This window comes from Podarcis erhardii (genome assembly GCF_964252035.2).
Source record: "Podarcis erhardii genome assembly, chromosome: 9".
Lineage (NCBI taxonomy): Eukaryota > Metazoa > Chordata > Lepidosauria > Squamata > Lacertidae > Podarcis > Podarcis erhardii.
Window position 1 is genome coordinate 41,689,176 of NC_138512.1, and position 20,111 is coordinate 41,709,286.

At 40.3% G+C, this 20,111-nt stretch overlaps 2 protein-coding genes across 9 annotated transcripts in view; one reads left to right on the plus strand and one right to left on the minus strand.

Annotated features, from left to right (window-relative positions):
* The window catches only part of LRBA (LPS responsive beige-like anchor protein), a 367,500-nt gene extending 364,192 nt beyond the window's left edge, over nt 1-3,308 (plus strand). For all 3 annotated transcript variants that reach the window (XM_081875163.1, XM_081875165.1, XM_081875164.1), the window contains exon 57: nt 594-3,308. In XM_081875163.1, the coding sequence (XP_081731289.1) occupies nt 594-684 (91 nt within the window). In that variant the 3' untranslated portion in view covers nt 685-3,308. The remainder of the gene's footprint in view (nt 1-593) is intronic.
* Nucleotides 2,441-20,111, minus strand: part of DCLK2 (doublecortin like kinase 2) — an 84,819-nt gene continuing 67,148 nt past the window's right edge. For 2 of the 6 annotated variants that reach the window (XM_081875304.1, XM_081875303.1), the window contains 6 exons: nt 16,317-16,450; nt 15,371-15,448; nt 12,656-12,752; nt 11,379-11,459; nt 7,687-7,803; nt 2,441-3,680 (listed from right to left, as the gene is read on the minus strand). In XM_081875304.1, coding sequence (XP_081731430.1) covers nt 3,474-3,680; nt 7,687-7,803; nt 11,379-11,459; nt 12,656-12,752; nt 15,371-15,448; nt 16,317-16,450 — 714 coding nt within the window. In that variant the 3' untranslated portion in view covers nt 2,441-3,473. Of the gene's footprint in view, nt 3,681-5,254; nt 5,332-5,386; nt 5,400-6,858; nt 6,941-7,686; nt 7,804-11,378; nt 11,460-12,655; nt 12,753-15,370; nt 15,449-16,316; nt 16,451-20,111 lie in introns of those variants that run through there. The other 4 variants (XM_081875305.1, XR_014159880.1, XM_081875306.1 and 1 more) reach the window with 4 other exon arrangements.

Consider the following 20,111-nt stretch of genomic DNA (forward strand, 5'->3'; position numbering starts at 1 on the left):
CTCACCTCTAAGATGAGCTGACAGAGTCCCAGGTGAAAGCTCCAGTATCTGCCTCATAAATTTGCTTTGTAGATCTTCTCGTTCAGATTTGACACGTTCCACCGGGGCAGTCCGATGGAATGCCTTCCTCCAGATGACAGTAGGCCTCATGGAGCTAGCCTTTTCACAGCTGGAGTGAGCTCTGCTTCCCAGCTCTCCCACTGCTGGAACAACTATCCCCATTAGAAGAAGTGAGTGATCCATGCCATTCTGTTGGCTAACGTTGTACAGATAAGAGGTTTAGTTCCATTACAACTGGGGTGGCCAAGATGGTGCCCTCCAGATGTTCAACTCCAATCCCCATCAGCCCCAGGCAGGATGGCCAATGGTGAGGGATGATGGGAGTTGCACAGGTTTCCCAACCCAACTTAAACCAGTGCCAAGGTAGAGTGTGCTTCTTTGTCCGAAGCCTTTTCTCCAACTCATCCCAGCTGCGTACACTGACAGATACCCAGTGGCAATCTGCGTAAGTTCCAGGCATTCTTTGCCATCATTCAGCTAAGTGGGCATGTGGCTCCCCCCCCCCTCAATTTTCTTCTGTCTTTTCTTCATAGGTGTATAATGACAGGCATGGCTTCTGGCAGCATAGTGCTTTTCTACAACGATTTCAACAGGTGGCATCATGAATACCAGACTAGGTACTGATGTTGAAAGTTGCCGGATGGCATAGGTAGGCCTACTGCTAAATGGAGACTTGAAGCATAGGAGTCTCGCTTGGGTAGCTTGCCAGAGCCTCCGTTCTTATAAATAATTAATATAACATCTGAATGTAACTTAAAATTTGCTGGGAGACGCTATTTTTTAAAGCTAATTGCTATTTTTGTAGACTTTGCTTGACTTTTTTGTGGGGGAAGGGGAAAGAAGCAGAAAATGGCTGCTGGGGTTCTGTAGCTTAAAAAGAAAATCTATATTTTTAGTCATAGTAAGTCTATTTTGATCCATGTATGGGGGGGGGGAGAGACCTAATTAAGATGGCTAAAATTCTTGTACTAGCTATATTATGAAACATGTTTCTCATGTAAATCTTTATAATATTGAGGAATATTTGATTAACAATGGAAGCTGGTTATAATACTGTAAGTTGGTTATAATACTGGTGTTTTAAACTGGGCTAACCCACACCACATTTTGTCTCTTGTACCTTTCCAATGATTATACTATTTCAAGCACTGAATTTCTGGGAATCGAGAATATTTAAATTATGATAAATGTAATTTTGTTTCCATCAATGATCAAGCATGCTTCTAAGTCAGGAGAATTAATTTTTTGAATTTTTTTTTTTAAGTTTGCTGTTTTTGTTGTGCAGTTGAAAAAGAAATCAGCAATAGAGTTGTTATATGAAATGCAAATCTATACGTTTTCCTCCTCCTCTTCCTTTTAATGCATATCCAAAATGTGGCTTGTTCCTCAAAACTGAGGTATCCTCTATTAGCAAACTGCATAACTTTTAAAGTCATGTGGAGATCTAAAGTACACTTCTGCTAGCTGCCTATAAGCACTACTAGGCTGCAAGCAGAAGATAATTCCAGCTCTGCCTACAGAATTTTTGGTGGCAAGAGCTTAAATTCCATTGTAACATGGCTTGTGAGAGCAGTGTAGCACAAGCCATACCCAATTCCATATACGAAAATGAGGCATGTTTGCATCAGTCCTGGTCCAATCATGTTGAAAATCACAGAATAGCCCCCGCCTCTTAGGTAACGAATTAAAAATTTATACTAAGGAACAATGTTATTTTTGGTGTTGCATAAATTCTACTTTTTCTACAAGATTGCTGTGCAGAATTCTGTGAAAATATTTGTGAAAGGGATTGTATTGTTTTGTAGGTCTGTATTGCATAAATTACTTTGTATGTTGTGCTTTATTAAGATTTGAAACTTACATTCCATATCTATATTGGTATATAATTTTCTTCAGCTGCTAACTTGAAGCAGTTCACATTGTTGGTTTTTTTTCCTAGCATTCAACTACTCTCTCTTTAAGGTAAAAGATCTGAAAGGGGAAAACTCAGTTTAGAAAAAAAATAATAAAAAGGCATTTGTAATTTATGTGTAATGAATCTTTTCTTTTTTGCTAAGAAAAAAAAACTCGGATAGGTGTGTTCAGTTCTATGAAGAAATGCTTTTTTTTAAAAAAAATATGGCTACTGTAGTACTCACATTAAATTTCGAAAAGCTCCTGGATGGCTGTAGCAGTGACTTGGAAGTGATTCACACTGGATTGGGGCTTTCTCCCAGGTAAGGATGCATATGATTGCAACCTCAATCTGAGTGTACAGAAGAAGGCCCAGTCTAATTTCCAAGCCTCTATTCCGATAATGTAAATGGCATGCAAGACAAAAGGAAATCAAGTTTAACACACACATCTGATAAGACTTTCTAAAAGAAAAATTGAAAGTGTGTTCTTTTCAAGAATGTTTATTGCAGATCTTACAGTTCTAAGGTAAAGGCTAATAGAAAATGATTCAGAATTGTTAAAAAGGAGCAAAAGGGAAGTAAGCAAGAGTACATACAATATTGAAACAAGCATTAAGATAAAAGATCATTAAGATAAAAGATCCATCTACCTTGACTGCACATTTAGCATAACTGCTCCCCAATAGTCCCGGTTTTCCTGAAGTTATACAGAGTGGGCTAATGAAAAAAACAAAATGGCCAAAGTATTCTGTGTTTTAGTTGGCTTGCTTTGAATATATGGCTCCATTTAGGTTATGCGACATGCAGCAGCGTTCTATTCCAGACAATTTGTGGTAGTGTTTAACAATGCCAGGAGGGAATTAGTGCAGAACCAACAACAACGGCTTAAAAATGCTTTGTTGGCTGCAGTCTTCATACCAAAAAAATAATGGGAGAAAAATGATTTGCCCCATGAATGCGTTACTTTTGTATTCAATGCCACACAGTTTAAGTTCATGTTTTCTAAACTTTAGTTTCAATATCTTGAAAACAAGTCCCCTCACCCTGCACACATTCACTCAGGTTGTCTTTCAATATTGTACAGATTGCCCACTAAGGACCAGTCTTGCCTTTCCAAAATAACTCTGGAACTGAACTTCGTAAGGTCACACAAACAAATTACAGCTTCTCAATTGTTGACCCCTGGCATTTTTTATTTTTAATAAAGACCAGAGTTTGGTGGGCAAGGCCTTTTAGTGGTTCTTCCTATGTAAGAAGTTTGTATATCAACATGTGATTACCATGAGATAGTAGATCAATTCATTCACATCCCAAAATGTTCAAACTTATATTTAACACTAATTATTATTTTTTTGGGGGGAAAAAGAAAGTCCAAATATAATGGTCAAAGTACTAAAAGCTAACGTACATACTACCTACCTCTCTTTCAGACAGATGTGAACAAACTACAGTAGTGAGGGCATGTGAATAGTAGTGGATAAATTCCTGACCTAGCAATGGACTTCAGTAGAATTTGTCTCAAAATCCTGCAGTATCATCATGACATGATGAGACAGAGTGTGTAGAGAGTGGCTCAGAAGCAGCAGGAAATAAAGTTTTGAGCCCGACCACAGGAAGATCACGAGCTGCAGCATTTATCATAGTGGTTTGATCCACAGCAGCTTGGCCAGAGTCCTGACAGCGCTTGTTGCAGAAAATTTGTCTTTCTTTATCTAGAGCTGTGTTCTAAAATACAGATAAATGAAGAAATAAAAAAAAACCTCACATCACTAAACCGTTACAACTCTCATATTCGACAGCACACAATAAACCCACCTTTCAATGCATGCATTAGTCTGAAGAAAAGGAGAAGTAACATTGGAAGGCTTTTGTAAATTTGTGGTTAGTGTGGATGGTTTTGGAGACTAGCTTCAGACATGCATCACACCCAGCGCATTAGGAACAAGCACTGCATGAAAACAACATGCCATTGCAATGCCAGTGAGATAATTTTAATGAGCTGCTTTAAACAACCACCACCACCCCGACAAAAAAACAACCACTTCTCCTTTGCAAGTCTGGTGAGGAAAAAACATGTATGTGTGGCCGGGGTGTGTGTGTGTAAAAACACCTGTTAAGCACTCAGACCCTGATTTAGCTGTACTAGCAAGTAACTGGCAGCCCTGATGTTGATTTGAATCAAGGCACTTCTATGTGGATAAACATTAAATTGCAAGGGGACTGGGTATGTAGGTATCTAGGTATGTAACCATTACCAGCATTGTTTTCTCATATAGCTCAGGGCATATTGACCAGAAATGGTTAACATGCTGTTAGGACAAGATATAAAAGTAACAGGAGTTTTTAATACTAGACTTTTTTCTACTTCAAAGACTACATATGCATGCTTGCAAAGATGTGTTCTTCTATATACTATACTTCCCTCCCCCCCCCCTCATGTGAGCAGCTCCAACCATCCACAGGTTAAAGCTCACTTAGTCTCCACCAAATCCTGAAATCACAGTGGTGCAGAATGAGCAACAGGGATAACAGGAATGGCTACTGACCATGCCAGTGTTTGCACAAACAAATTAGGCAGAAGAAGAAGCTGGGGATAATTGAGAATACTTGTTGTACAGAAAACACTGCATCCTACGAATACACCCTAAATCAATAAGGCAGTAAGTAGGACACTCTGAGTTAAATTCATGCTTAGAGGAGAAATAGAAATCAATGGGGCATTAGTTTTAATGCCACCACTCCACACAATGTGGAGCTGTGGTTATCAACTAAGGAGGTCACCAGAACCTAGCTGTAAAGCTTTTCATAAACTCTTCCACTTCAGGCTTCTGATGTGGGAGTAGTTATTCCCACAGCTAGAAGAATACCTGCACATTCATAACTAGCACATCAGGGTGAAAGCTAAGACGAATCTTTTCCCCATGATATACAAATTTCGTATGACCATCGAGGTCCCAGATGAAATGGGGCGGGCAGAGCTAATGGTACACCTGGGAAAGCTTTCATTCTCATGAGTGTGTTAAACAGCCTCAAAATACAAGTTTAGTTATTTCTATCTGCTTTATGAGGGTGACCACAGAAATGCACATTCCACGAGACCATGTTGGCAGTGGTAGTGATGCAGTTTGAGGATTATGGATCAGTAATCCAACAAATAGCATCCCAGGAGAGCCGTTATCTTCCCTTTCTGCAGACAGTTCAAGTTCTAGAATCTGCACCCAAAGACACAGGACACAAAACATCATGCATGGCTGAAATGGTACAAATGGTGCAAACATATAAATGCAATGAAAGCTTGCCATGTGCCTCTTCTGCATCATTTAACAGACATCCCCACTTCAGACTGCTATCTGGTTACTTCTCCTTTTCTTTCAAACTAAAAAAAGAACATATTTTTAATGTAGCGAAAAAGCATCGTAATTAGTACATACCATTGCCTTGGACCTACTCAGAGGAAAGCAATGCAGGAATTGGGAGAGGAAGCAAAAGAAGAAAGCAAGGGACAGACACTAGACTTACTTGAAGCAGAACCAATAGTATTGCAACATTTATAAACATAAAGAACCCTATTCTGAAATTAAAAGCAGCACTAGAACTAAATGGCTTTAATGCAATGATAGTCCCTACTCAGAATGTTCCCACTGAAATTAATGGACCCAATGTAGTCATTAGTCATGTCTATCGGTTTAAATGGGTCTACCCCAAGTCAGACTGACATTGGATACAACCCATTATATCTTAAGATTCCAAGGGGAAACAGCATATTGTATTTTTTAAAGATGCAATTTCATTCTTCTACCACATGAGGGCCATGTCTGCTTTAACTCAAAATCTCAGTGAAAGAACTGTTTTGTGATGCAAAGCTGAAAATAAATTGGAATTAAGACAATTCTGTATACAGCAGAACACAGGAAATGAATGCTTGCTGAATAGATGTGGAGTTGATTTTATCACATTCCCTAAACATATATTTTCTTAGGGCTCAATAACAAATAAAAATAGATACTAAAAGTAAAAAGCGGGGACGACTTTGTTATGGCATCTCTCCTCATCTCTGTTTGTCCCCCTGTATGCTGTGATTTCTTATATAAATATACAGAAATGGATCATTCACAGTATACAATGGGACCAAGTTGCTAGAATACTGGCAATAGGTACTGGGGGGATCTTTGCACGTAACTGGGAAGCCCAAAAGAAAATGTGTGTCAGAATCAAAAACATATACCGTACCCTTCTAGTTGTGTTCACCTCTGCAGTTGTGTGATAAAAAATAATTTATGTATGCCTTCGCCACCACTACCACCTCTCGTGGGAAGATGAGCAAGCTGCTCTTGAGCTAAGTGTACACATGCTTCACCACACACAGGAGATGCCAAATTCCTCTTACAGATCTTGCCACAGAAGCATGAACAGAAGAAATGCACTTTCCCTGTACTTCCTAGTAATGTACAAGCCAACCTGTGATTACAGGTTGGCTATTTAGTTCAGAAGAGGAGCCAAACAGGTAGGCTTTGAACATCTACGGAAATTATTGTATATGTTCTGCACCTCAATACTAAAATCATTCTGGCTTTTCCCTTCCCATTTAATTAATGCAGCAAGTGACTGTAGTCAGCACTACACATCTCCATATTCTTCTCACTACCCTATATATAGTTACTCAGTTGTATTGCAGCAGTTTAATCAGCAGGGAAGGAGAAAAGGCAACAAAAACCCATAAGTAGTGTTTGCAGTGTGTTTCACTGGCTAGAAACAAAACCATCAGGCCGGAGGATTAGAAAACTCCACACCAATAAGAAGGCAGAAACTGCATTATACTGGAGGCAAGCTTAAAGGCGTGCAAACTTGCGAGCAGCTAAGAGTTAGAATTTAAAATCACTCTGTTAAATAATATATTTTATACCAGGTTTCTGCTTCAGGTTTATCCATAAGTCTCAAAAATACAAAGTATGAAGTTCTGGGGCCCCTCAGACTGTCAAGTCAAACTGTCAAATGAAATGCAAGCAACAGCATCAGTCTAAAGTATTTCCCCCCTTCTATTGCTGTATTTATTCTAAAATAAAATGCTACTTTTTAAACTGTCATTCATAAGCTGATATAGATAGCTACGAATGTACAATGACAGACAGTGCAGTCTTATACTTCTTGCTTACCCATGATGACAAGGTTTTACCTAGAGGTAAGTGAGTACAGGGCCATAGGCTGAGGCACCACCATAATTCTTTCCAGAAATCTTAGGATTTTCCCCAAACCTAAAATGACTTTGGTTTCCTACTGCATAACAATGTCTATTGGTGCTGCATATTTGTGTAGCAGTGCAAACAAAAGCCGCTAACATAAGGTAGCATCTTTAAGAACATCATTGCCAAAATGCTGTATTTTATGAAATAAAAATTCTTTAGAGCACAGGTGGAATAGCTGAAAGCTATCTGTGACTGGACACAAAGATAACAGGTGACTTAAATAGGTCTGAACTGTTTGCTTAAAGTGAAATTACACAATTATAAAACAAAAAATATTAAACACAAAAAATGTCAGCAGCTCCTTTTAAAGTGTTGTTCTTAAAAATGCATCCACAGCACGGGGGGAAACAGACACAACCAAAAATATTCACTGCTCTTTTTCAATGGAAGGATTTCATAATGGCATTTCTGAGGGCAGGTGGTATGGGGGAGCTGGCAGGTGACTGATAGTAGATTAGTAAAATAATAAAAATTATGCATTTGCTTACCATGATGACAGAAACCCCTGCGGTTGGGTTATTCTGTTTTGGTAGTGTGTTGTTAAAGTGCTGCTTTAATTTACCTGTTACTTCAGCTTGCATATTATTTTCCTGGGAGGCATCATCCTTTGTAAAGAAAAAAAGAGAACCGCATTTTAGTATGCAGAAAAGCATTGCTATCCCCCGCTCTTTCTTTCTTTCTTTCTTTCTTTCTTTCTTTCTTTCTTTCTTTCTTTCCTTTTCTTTCCTTCCTTTTCTTTCCTTCCTTTTCTTTCTTTCCTTTTCTTTCTTTCCTTTTCTTTCTTTGGAGTGGGATGACAAATTAGCCTGGACATGAAATAGCCTGGACACAAACTTTTCCACAAAATGAGCCTTCTGCCACATAAAACCAAGAAGGAAAAATCTCTGGGCGTGATATATAACTGTAACTAAACAGTTCTAAATCCCAGTGGCTGCTAAGGGACAGATATAAGCACTTTTTAGTCCTATGATGTTAATCCAATGCAAAGCTTATCTTTAGATGCCTTCTGCCTTGTGATTGTATCGAAATTGTTGGACTTCTGGCGAACATCATGAATTCATGCTATGATAACATGCAGACTATGAAAACATTCTCTACAGTATATGTTACTGCCACCCCTGGGCTCCTTTGAGAGGACAGGCAGGATATAAATAAAATAAAATAACTACAAAATGAAAGGTAACAAACTGTGAAAACACAGTGGAACGAACAGTTTTCAAATGAAGCACAATAAATTTATTTCCCAGATACCCATGCCTCTTTTCAGAGGTTCACTAAAATGTCAACACACAATAGGCATGTTCAGGGACTCAGTGAAATCTGAACATATGGAGGAGGGCAGAGGCATGCCATGGCAAGCCCTGCCCTTACCATCATGACATGCAACGCCCGCCCCTCATCAGAAAAATCCAGCCTTTCCCATGTTGTAAAATGAAGGTTTACAGAGGTTTCTACTCTACTTCAGGCAATCAAAAGTAGTTGCCCCTGCAGTGCTTCTTCATGTAGCCAGGCTTGCTGCCATCCACATTTGACACATAAGGTGTGTTCAGGTATTTGCCTGAACATGTGAATGCTCAAAGTAGTTTTGAAACCTGTACAGCAGTGGTAGAAAACCTGTGGCCTTCTGTATATTATTGGTTTCTAACTCCCATCAGTCCCAGTCAGCATGGCCAATGGTCATGGCTTGTGAGAGCTGTAGTTAAACAACCTCTGGAAAACCACAGATTCCTCATGCTACTGCAATCATCCCAATGTAGGCAGAGAGCTCAACAAAATCAGGCATCAGCTCCCAGGCTCCAGTGCTCTTTCACTGCTTGTATACTGCTAAACATTCTGTCCATTCTGGTTATGCATTGTGCAGACCAGAAATTGAGCCTCTTTCCCCTCCTCTCACCCAACATGTCAGAGGCACTGCCAGGACTGACTCTGCTGATCAAGTAGCCAGCCACAAAAATGTCTCCTTCTACCACAAAAATGTCTCCTTCTACAATATTTAAATAATCTTCCCAACAATACTATACTAGCTACTATGGATGTGGAATCTCTGTATACCAACATCCCACACAACGATGGTTTACAAGCTATAAGGAACACCATTTCAGATAAAACCACAGCGGACTTTGCTACCAAACTCTGCCAATTTGTCCTTACCCACAACAACTTCAAATTCGGTGATGACCTGTTCCTTCAGATCAGCGGCACAGCAATGGGCACCCGCATGGCCCCACAGTATGCCAACATCTTCATGGCGGATTTAGAACAACGTTTCCTAAACTCCTACCCACTCAAACCTCTCTTGTACCTGCGATACATTGACGATATTTTTATCATCTGGACACATGGTCAACAGACCCTGGACACCTTCCACCAGAAATTCAATGATTTTCACCCCACAATCAACCTAACAATGAATCAATCTATACAAGAAATACATTTTTTGGACACTACTATAAAAATATAGGATGGGCGCATAGACACCACCTTATACCGTAAACCAACTGACCGACAAACATATCTACATGCCTCTAGCTACCATCCCAAACATACCAAACAGTCCATTGTATATAGCCAGGCACTACGTTACAGCCGCAACTGTTCCAATTCTACAGACAGAGACTCTCACCTAAGAGATCTACAGCAAACCTTTTTAGAACTAAAATACCCAGCAGATGAAGTTAGACAACAGATCAACAGAGCCAGACTGATACCCAGAGAGAACTTGCTGCAAGACAGACCCAAAAAAAGAAAATAACAGAACACCTCTAGTCATCACATACAGCTCCCAAGTTAAAACAGTACAACGCATCATCAGAGATCTACAACCTCTCCTGGACAATGACAGTTCTCTTTCTCAAGCTCTGGGAGGAAGACCTTTCATTGCCTACAGACAGCCACCCAATCTTAAACAACTCCTAACCCACAATAATACTACAACCAGACTTAACACGGACACTGGCACCAGAGCCTGCAATAAACCCAGATGCCAACTTTGCTGCCACATACACCTGGACAACACCATTACTGGCCCCAACAACATCACACATACCATCTCGGGACTATTTAATTGCTCATCGTCTAACATTGTGTATGCCATCAAATGCCAACAGTGTCCTTCAGCTCTCTATATTGGACAAACAGGCCAAACCTTACGCCAAAGAATAAACGGACATAAATCTGACATCAGGAACCACAAGACAGAGAAACCAGTAAGAGAACACTTCAATCTCCCAGGACATTCCATACAAGATTTCAAAGTAGCTGTTCTATTACAAAGGAATTTCAGAAATAGACTGGAAAGAGAAGCTGCTGAACTGCAACTTATTACCAAACTTAAAACCATGGAGAGACCTGGTCTGAAGACATTGGATTCTTATCTCATTATACATGACAAAGCCATTTTTCACCTTCTCACCCCTTGCTTTTTCCTGTAAGACCTACTGCAGTCGTTAAGAGTCGTCAACAGGCTCATCACAGCTATCTGCCTATCACCCATTCCCACCACCCTTCTGAGTAATACCCCTCCCCTCCTTCTCACTATACTTATATAAGGGTCTGGTGACTTCTGTTTCAGTGTATCTGAAGAAGTGTGCATGCACACGAAAGCTCATACCAAGAACTAACTTAGTTGGTCTTTAAGGTGCTACTGGAAGGAATTTTTTTATTTTGTTCCTTCTACCAGAAAACTGACATGGAAGTACAATTCTGTCATAATCACAACACTGATAGCAGGCCCGTGCAGAGCTTGTCTGAGGCCAGGGGCAGGAGTCTTCTTAGAATAAAAACTCAAACAAAAAAGCAGCTGATTCCTGATGGGGCCCCTGGTCAGTTTAGCACTCTGAGGCCTGGGGCAAGTGTACCCAAGCTGCCCTCCCCCTCTGCCCAGGCCTGACTGAGAGAAACTTCAGTTGTTTTGAAAACAAGGGCCGTCAAGTACCCATGTGTCTTCTGAAGCCTTCAAATACAGACCATGCAACTAGATGGAAGATTTTGGGGGGCATTAAAAAACAACAATAGCAGCACATATCAGACTATGCAAGCGGCTTTGGAGTAACAGCGTAAAGGTAGAACTTAGCTGGCAGATGTGCCAAACTGCATTTCAGAAGATTAGGACTTAACGCAGAGTGGGCTTCTTTAGAATTAATTTTGCATAAAGATGCAACATAAGAAAGTATTTACTCACTGATACCCAGGGGTGGTTTAGAATCTGAGCGGCTGTATATCGCGCTTCCACATTTACTTGTAGCATCAGACTAATTAACTCCTGGAAAGGGAGGGGGGAAGGAAACATGAGGAAATGAATGAGCACAATTTATAGTTGTATTAAAAATGGGAGACTGCTTTTGTCACAATTTTTGCTTTCGATCTTCATGCCCACTAGACTTTGAGTTTACGTTCTCTTGGTAAGTAGTCTCTAATGAAGTAAGTAAGTACGTGTCCCAATTAAGATTTTTCTTCGGCAGCTTTATTTCTGGCTGTGCAGAAGCAATAAAGTGCACAGATGCTGGGGGAAGGATGCTAAGCAGACCGCAAAAGGAAGCCTCAAGTGCATCCTCACCTTCTGTTTAAAAGCATATTGATGGCTGTGGTTACACTCTAAAATGGGGAAGCACTCATCCCACAAAACTGTAGCAAGAGGGTTGTGTCAGAAGTTAGCCATATTTTTGAGATAAGAGAATTGCACCAGGAATTCCCTCCTGGGAGGCAAAGCCCATGATATTCACAGCAACACCTTCCATCTAAAAACCACACTGCCATTGACTGCACACACTGGAGGTGGTGGAGGTGGAATTGCTTTTGCCTAGAAACAAATATTGCTGTTTCACTACTGCAGAATTCATTATTCTTACAATATAGGCCCATGCCTAAAGGAAGGGGTCCTGATCCCCTACAGCAAATGAAAAGCATCTATTTCTTATTTAGAAAATAGGAGTCTAGTACCTGTGTTTCATTTTACTTTACAAAAGTGGAAACAAAAATGGGAACATTTCAACTGTGTCATAAATCAAAACAGGCATTAAACATGAACTTAATTACATTCTCCTCAATGTCACATGATTACAGTCAATTGTTGCCCACATCTAGGCATAAATATTCTACTGACCTATTCTACTGACCTTTGATGCGGATAAGTTCGTATTCTGATTTAGCAGAGCACCTGTCAGCATATTACCTAAAACTTATGACTTTCAGAAAAGAATGTGAACTTGAGTATTTTCCTTAATCACTTGACTGAACTGGTCCCACTGCAGTGGCTGATGTTTTAATATCCAAATGAAAGAAGAGCTGTCAAGCTAGCTGCATTACCATGGGAGCCCCTACTGAAACTATTTGTCTTGGTCTGTTCTCCCAGCAATGGCTCTGGTGTCTTTCGTACTCTGCAACCAGTTTGGGTAGCAAAGACCAAACCAAAAACCAAAACATAGCTTCAACTTCAATATCATTAATACAGCCTAATACCTTAGCAGAGTCAGTGATATTATCCCAGTATGGAGAGGGAAATTCTAGCTTTCCAACCAAGATCTGATCAAAGAGATCTTCTTGCACATTGTTCTCACTGTGGATCAAAACCAAGAAGAAAAAGCATGTCAATTTAAAAATCATTTATGAATGCTAAAAAAACCAAAGTTATGTTTCTTTATTTTTATTGATTAGTTCAGAATTTACAAACTGCTCTCTGTTCAGAGAATACCCAAGAAGAAATATAATACGCTGTTCAGAATATAAAACATAATAGAGATCATTAAACAAACAATTAGTCAGATCTGCATCACTCTGCCCTAATTTTCATTCTTATACAACTTTGGACTCAATTTATTTAAGCCATACAAGTAAAGAAAACAGGTTTCTGGCTGCTTCTTGTCAGTGAAAGACTTCAGAACACCTCAGTGGCTCTAAAGTGGCACATTTCTCCCTACACATCAAACAGTCTGTTACTATGGGCAATTATATGAAATAGGGAAGAGATGCTAACCTGTTCTAGCTGCTCCCATCCTGAGCAGTGAAGTAACGTATCATTTCCTCACACTTGGATTCAAGTTATATGTTGTGCAGGATTTTATAAAGTAGTATTTATATTTATTTATAAAAGTATTTTTAAAAGTATTTACCGTATATACTGCCGTATCATAAAATAGCAGGGCAGTGTACAACAATATGTATAAAATGAAACATAAAACAGCATTCTGTGATTAAAAAGAGCACAAACAGTCATCTGAATTCAATTGTGCAGAAACTGAAGCCTGCCCTCATAGCTCAGGGCAGGAACAGCTAGAAGAAGAGTTTGGATTTGATATCCCGCTTTATCACTACCCGAAGGAGTCTCAAAGCAGCTAACTTTCCCCTTTCCCTTCCTCCCCCACAACAAACACTCTGTGAGGTGAGGCTGAGAGACTTTAGAGAAGTGTGAGTAGCCCAAGGTCACCCAGCAGATGCATCTGGAAGAGCAGAGACGCGAACCCTGTTCATCAGATTACGAGTCTACCACACCATACTGGCTCTCACATGAACAGGTTTGCAGTTGTGGAGAGACAACTCTGAAATGTTTGGGTGGTATTTAACTAAGTTTGTTTGGAGGAGACTTATTAAAATTAATGGGCCTAAGTTAGTCATTAATTTCAATAGTTCTACTCTACATATACTGGTAACTTGGTTGAATACAGCCCTTTACTGCTAACATTTCAGTTTCCTTTGCATTGGTATACTGATTTATGGAAGCTGCTTTGCTCACCAGAACTGATTACCTCTTCCTATTGCCATGTCGCATGGCAGAGGTGGCTAACTTATGGCCCTCTGGATGTTGCTGAACTCCCACCAGTCGGAGCCAGCATGGCCAATGAACGATATATATGATATTCGATATCTTTATTGTCATTGTCCCATGCAGAACAATGAAATTGAAAACAGTGATGATAGGAACTGTCAACAACATCTGGAGGGCCACAGGTTGCCCATTCCTGCCCTACAGGACATTTCACTATGCTGTGTGGGCTGTGGATGCCTTTCATGAGGCTAAGGACCATTTCTGCAAAAGGAGCTTAGAGATGAGCCAAGATGTAAGAATGAAATGTTCAAGAAATGTAAGAAAGGGGAAATCAATAAGGAAGATTATACATGAGTTCTGGGCACCACAGTTTAAGAAGGATATTGACAAACTGGAATGGGTGCAGAGGAGGGTGACCAAGAAGGGTCTGGAAGCCAAGCCTTATGAGGAATGATTGATGAAATTGGGTATGTTTAACCTGGTAAACAGGCAACTTAGAGGAGATATGATATCCATCTTCAAATATCTAAAGGGCTGTCACATGGTGGATAGATCAAGCTTGTTTTCTCCTGCTCCAGAGACAAGGACCGAAAGATTCCAGAAAGAAGATTCCGACTAAACATCAAGTAGAATTTTCTGACGGTAAGAGCTGTTTGACAGTGGAACACTGGAACTGACTCCCATGGGAGGTGGTGGAATCTCCTTCCTTGGAGGTTTTATAGCAAAGGTTGGATGGCCATCTGTCATGGATGCTTTAGTTGAGATTCTTCATTGTAGGGAGAGGTACTGGTGATCCTCAGAGTCCTTTCCAACTCCACAATTCTATGATTCTAATATGAATATTTTTTGCACTCCTGGAAGCCCCTGTATTTGATGAATATATGAACCGGCTCAAGAAGTCCAGCTACCTTGACCACCAAAAGGTTTGTAATAAATGAAAATTGGGAATCTAAAGACATCAGATACATGAATGTTCTAACACCATATGCTGATTATAGTTATAAGATGTCCAAGTCCAAGTTCTAACACTAGAGGGCAAGCTCTGCATGCTTAATACAACAGATGGGTTCTGAAGAAACAGACTCAAGGACAAGGTGACAAAGATGCTGGGAGCCTTGTCTGCCTACCTTTGACAAACAATATAGCCTATTCATTTCTTCCTGTAACGAATATTGCTCTTCTTTCTGAATATTCTGATGGCAGATAAACTGAATGCATTATACTTAACAGAATTGGAAGGAAGGAAGGAAGGAAGGAAGGAAGGAAGGAAGGAAGGAAGGAAGGAAGATATATAGCCTGTGAAATATGAGAGAAGAAACAGTATTTATAATATTTACAATTTAAAGATTGAAAGTGATGTAGCGTAGGGAGAAACAGATCATCCATTTTAAATGTCACTTCATACTACTTACCTACGAAATGGTGGAAATCCACATAACAGTATGAATGTGATGACACCTGCAGCCCAAATGTCGACCTTTAAGCCATAACTGTAAAAGAAGAGGGGGGCGGGTAATGACATCTTTAAGATACTTCCTCCATATGCACTACAAGATTCTGCACAGAAGGTTCTCAGGTTTATTCAAATTTACTGGTTCGTGCCATTTTGATTTCTAATTTTAGCAGCACGCTAACAGCAAATTTCCAAGCAAAGCTTGACAAAGCTTGCTATTGACCTAGAAGTAAGTAAAGATCAGGCTGAGATTAATTTGTTCATATTCTGCTACCAGATATTATTATATAGAATACATGTACATATTACTATATGGAATATAATAAAATGTCTATTGTCTGTATCTCATGGTATTCCATATATTATCCAATGTGAAAATAATATTTGGCTTTGTTCAGGTGTAATGTCAAATGATGGTTTGGTGTTCACAAACTCCTTTCTTCCTATCCCTCCTTCTCTCACATCTTCAGCTTGATTAGTAACTTGTGCGGTTTTGCCAAACCAAAGTTTTCCATTTCAGCTGAAGCCTATGGCTTCCATTTAATCAGAAGACTATGGCTTCTGCAAGCCTCGGAAAAAACCCAATACCTGACTCAAGCCTACATAAGCACATACCTGTTTATACGGGGCCTTAGGATAAATGGGTTCATATCAAACATTAGTTGTACTTAGAGTAGACCTACCAAAATCAGCAGACATTGCTAACTTAGGTCTATAAATTTCAATGTGTCTACTCCAAGTAAAGCTTAGTTGGATACAACCCACTGATTTCAAATATATTTCCTGTTCAAACAACTATACACAACCACTCTATAACTATTCTTAAAACATATTAAAAGGTGCGCGCACACTTTCTTACACCAAACACAATAAGAAGAAACCCCATTTTAATAATGCATGTTCACCCTGTCTCTGCAATGATTTCAGGAGCTACGTATGTTGGCGTGCCACAGACTGTATAGAGGGGTCCTTCAACCACAGTGGCTAGTCCAAAATCTCCTAGTTTCAGCGATTTTGTCCCATCTGGATACTCACAAACCTGGGGTGGAGGGGTGAAGGGAGGAGAAAACAGAGAAGGAATAATAAGTTGTGAGTGGAGAAACATAGGGACAATACCTTACAGGATTGCTGCTAAGAATTATTGCATGCAAAGTGTATTGAGGGGAAAAGTGCAATATAAATGCTACCCTGCCCTATAAAAGTAGATAAACACATTCCAGTCATTCTAAGTGGAAAATGCATTCTAATGTTCATCATAGGTGGCAACAAGTTTGTAGAAAGCAAGTGATATAAATACTTAAGACCTAATAGCAATACAGTGGTACCTTGGGTTAAGAACTTAATTCGTTCTGGAGGTCTGTTCTTAACCTGAAACTGTTCTTAACCTGAAGCACCACTTTAGCTATTGGGGCCTCCCACTGCCGTCGCACTGCTGCTGCACGATTTCTGTTCTCATCCTGAAGCAAAGTTCTTAACCCAAGGTACTATTTCTGGGTTAGCAGAGTCTGTAACCTGAAGCGTCTGTAACCTGAAATGTCTGTAACCCGAGGTACCACTGTAATATTGTAGTAGACAAGAATGAGACAGACACTGGTCTTGGCATATGTAGGCTACCATTTTATTTAAACCTGCATTCATGTCAATCAAATCCAAAATCAGTAAGACAGAATAACACAGGAACCTAAGCAGTTATCCCACCAATATATTGGCCTGGCTTTCCACGCTGCTCTCACCTGAGTGCACTTCCTGAGGGAAAACCCTGTGCTGGGTGTCATGAGTCAGTAAAAGCAGGTTTCCACCTTGCAGTTGCCCCCACATTGCAGGTAACAACCAGGGCTATGTGACTGTTTACAAGCACCTCCCATTGCAACTCTATGTTGGTGCCCTGTTCCATGGCTAGTTTGTTAGGACACTTGTCCTTTCACCCCAAACATGCCATAAACACATACATACTCTCTCATGAACACATGCACTATTCCACCCACCATCAAACTTGTGACAAAAAAAAAATTCTGTCCAGAACAAAGGGCTGCTATATACTATCCTTTAAAGCTGAAACTCCAAGGAAGGTGAAAAAGATGCTTCTCCCCAGCCAATCTAGATGCCATGAAAAAAAAAAAGTTTCATGGCCCTCAGAGCAATCAGTTATCACCTGGGCTAACTCAAAAACCAAGGGAGGGAAGATGGGTCACCCAGTCTGAATGAGACTGAGATGTGTACTGGGCCTTAATACACTGCAAACATACCGGCTCTTATCTTCAACACACCATTATCAAGGAATTTCAATAGGTAACTGTAAAAGCAAATCAATTGGTTTTTTTGTGGAGAGTCTCAATTAGAAACCATGGGTGGGTGGGTGGAATTAGCAAAGTCTGTGAATAAGTCTAATTAAAGCAGCTGCCTACTTAAGCATGTAAATAGTCTAACAGTCAAATTTGGTTACAAAATCGATGACTAAGAATCAAATGGTGGGGAAGATATTCTGAGCGAAGTGTTAGAAGGCCTTACAGAGCTTCTTATATTCTTATATTACTTACTTCTGAGCTATACTGTCAGGGAACTCTTTGAAGAAGTAAAAGAAAGTACATAAAACGATTGGCGTATAGTTCCAATGGGCATACCATAGATCAACTACATCTCTAAAATATGCCTGTTTAATTGCCCAGTGTGCCTTTTTTCTTAGTAACATAATAAACATATACTTCTAAGCAGCTCTCTACAAGAGCTGCTTTTCCTGACGGTGCTCTTCAGATGTTTTGGACTACATCGCTGACCATTCGCCATGATTGCTGGGGTTGAAGTCAGGAAACTTCAGGAAGGCACCAGGTTGGGAAAAGCTAGCTTATGTATTGAAAAATCTCCCTAGCTCTGTGTGTTATATAGAAAGATTGCTAAAACTATTCCTTTGAGTCATGGCAAAATATGAATGACTTTCCTTTGTTGAAAAACTTCAGAAATTCTGATGGTGCAAATAGATAAGAGATAATCATGCAGGTGCAACAGAGACAACAGTGTGATGTAGCTGCTAAAAAAGCTAATGCTATTCTAGGCTGCATCATGAGAAGTATAGTGCTCAAATCAAGGGAAGTAATAGCCCTGCTCTATTCTGTCTTGGTCAGACCACACCTGGAGTACTGTGTCCTCTTCTGGGTGCCACAATTTAAGAAGAATGTTGACAAGCTGCAACATGTGCAGAAGGGGGCAACCAAGGTGATCAAGGGTCTGGAAACCAGGCCTTATGAAAAACGATTGGCCTTTACCCAGGGTTCATGTTTCCTTCTGGAAATGAGGCACAGAGGAGACTGTGGTATCTTTATGATATATGGTTAATTTACACATATATAGAACCTGAGTCTGTGATGGAGGGGTTTCCATCATCAACAAAACTGACAAATTCAAAGCTGGATAGCTCAGTTGCTTAGAACATGGTGCTGATAATGTCAGGGTCACAGGTTTGATCCCCATATGGGACAACTGCATATTCCTACATTGCAGGAGTTTGGATTAGATTATCCTTAGGGTCCTTTCCAACTCTACGCTTCTACCTCAAGAGGGCCTTGTTTCTCCCATAGTCATGGCCTCTCTCTCTCTCTGCCTTTCCAGCCTGCAGCTTTTTGAATCCAGCTTCTAGCTCACATGACTTTCTAAACTCTGGCTTTATCTGTTGAGGGAGGGGCCCCCCACCCAGTTGTCATCTCACACAAGCCCCTTGAGCCCCTTTGATTCTTGCAACGGCCCATCACCCAGGAAGCGAGCCTTGATTAGTTAGCTTTTAACACTTGCTAGATCCAGGGATTTGAAGTCTGGCACCCATCTTAACACCCCAAACCTTGATAAAATTCTAACACTTAATGGATCGAGAAATTTAGAGGAGTCTGACACTCTCAAACTCATGACAATGCCCTTTTCCCACATAACAGAAGGACATTCTCCCAAGACCCAAAGACCCCTGCTAAAACAGCTGCAGGAACTAAACAACGTTTACTTAGCTTTAGAAGATTAGTTTAAACTTTTTACTGCATATTTTTAAGATGATTTCTTATAAGAATAATTCTTATAATTTCTTATGTTGCGATTTACCGTATTTTTTGCCCCATAGGACGCACCGGTCCATAAGGCGCACCTAGGTTTTTTTGGGGAAAATTATTTCCCCCCCAGGCCTGGGCCTGGGGTGGGGGATGCCCGAGCTGGGGGCGGGGGAAGCCCGAGCTTCCCCTGACCCCAGCCCCCAGAACGGGTCTGAGAGCGATGGCGAGGTTACACGCAACCTCGCCATCGCTCCCGGAGCTTGTCGGGCTGGGGGGATAGCTTCCTGAAGCCTGGAGAACAAGTGCGCACCGACCCCTCTCACTCTCCAGGCTTCAGCAAAAGCCTGCATTTGCCCCATAGGACGCACACACATTTCCCCTTCATTTTTTGAGGGGGAAAAGTGCATCCTATAGGGCGAAAAATACATGTATAGCTGAATTATATCATATCGTTTTATTGGGTGAGTTCTTATTGTTGATTTTTCTGATTGTTTATCACTCTTGGGAATAATTATTAGCAGAAAGCCTTTTCATTAAATAAACAAAAATGTAATGCGCTGCAGTACCTCACAGCCATAAAAGAAAGTCTCATGATTCCCGACAAAACATCACATATAACATCCATTATTTTATATGCATATAGCAATGAAGACTGGTAAAGTTGAATGCAAA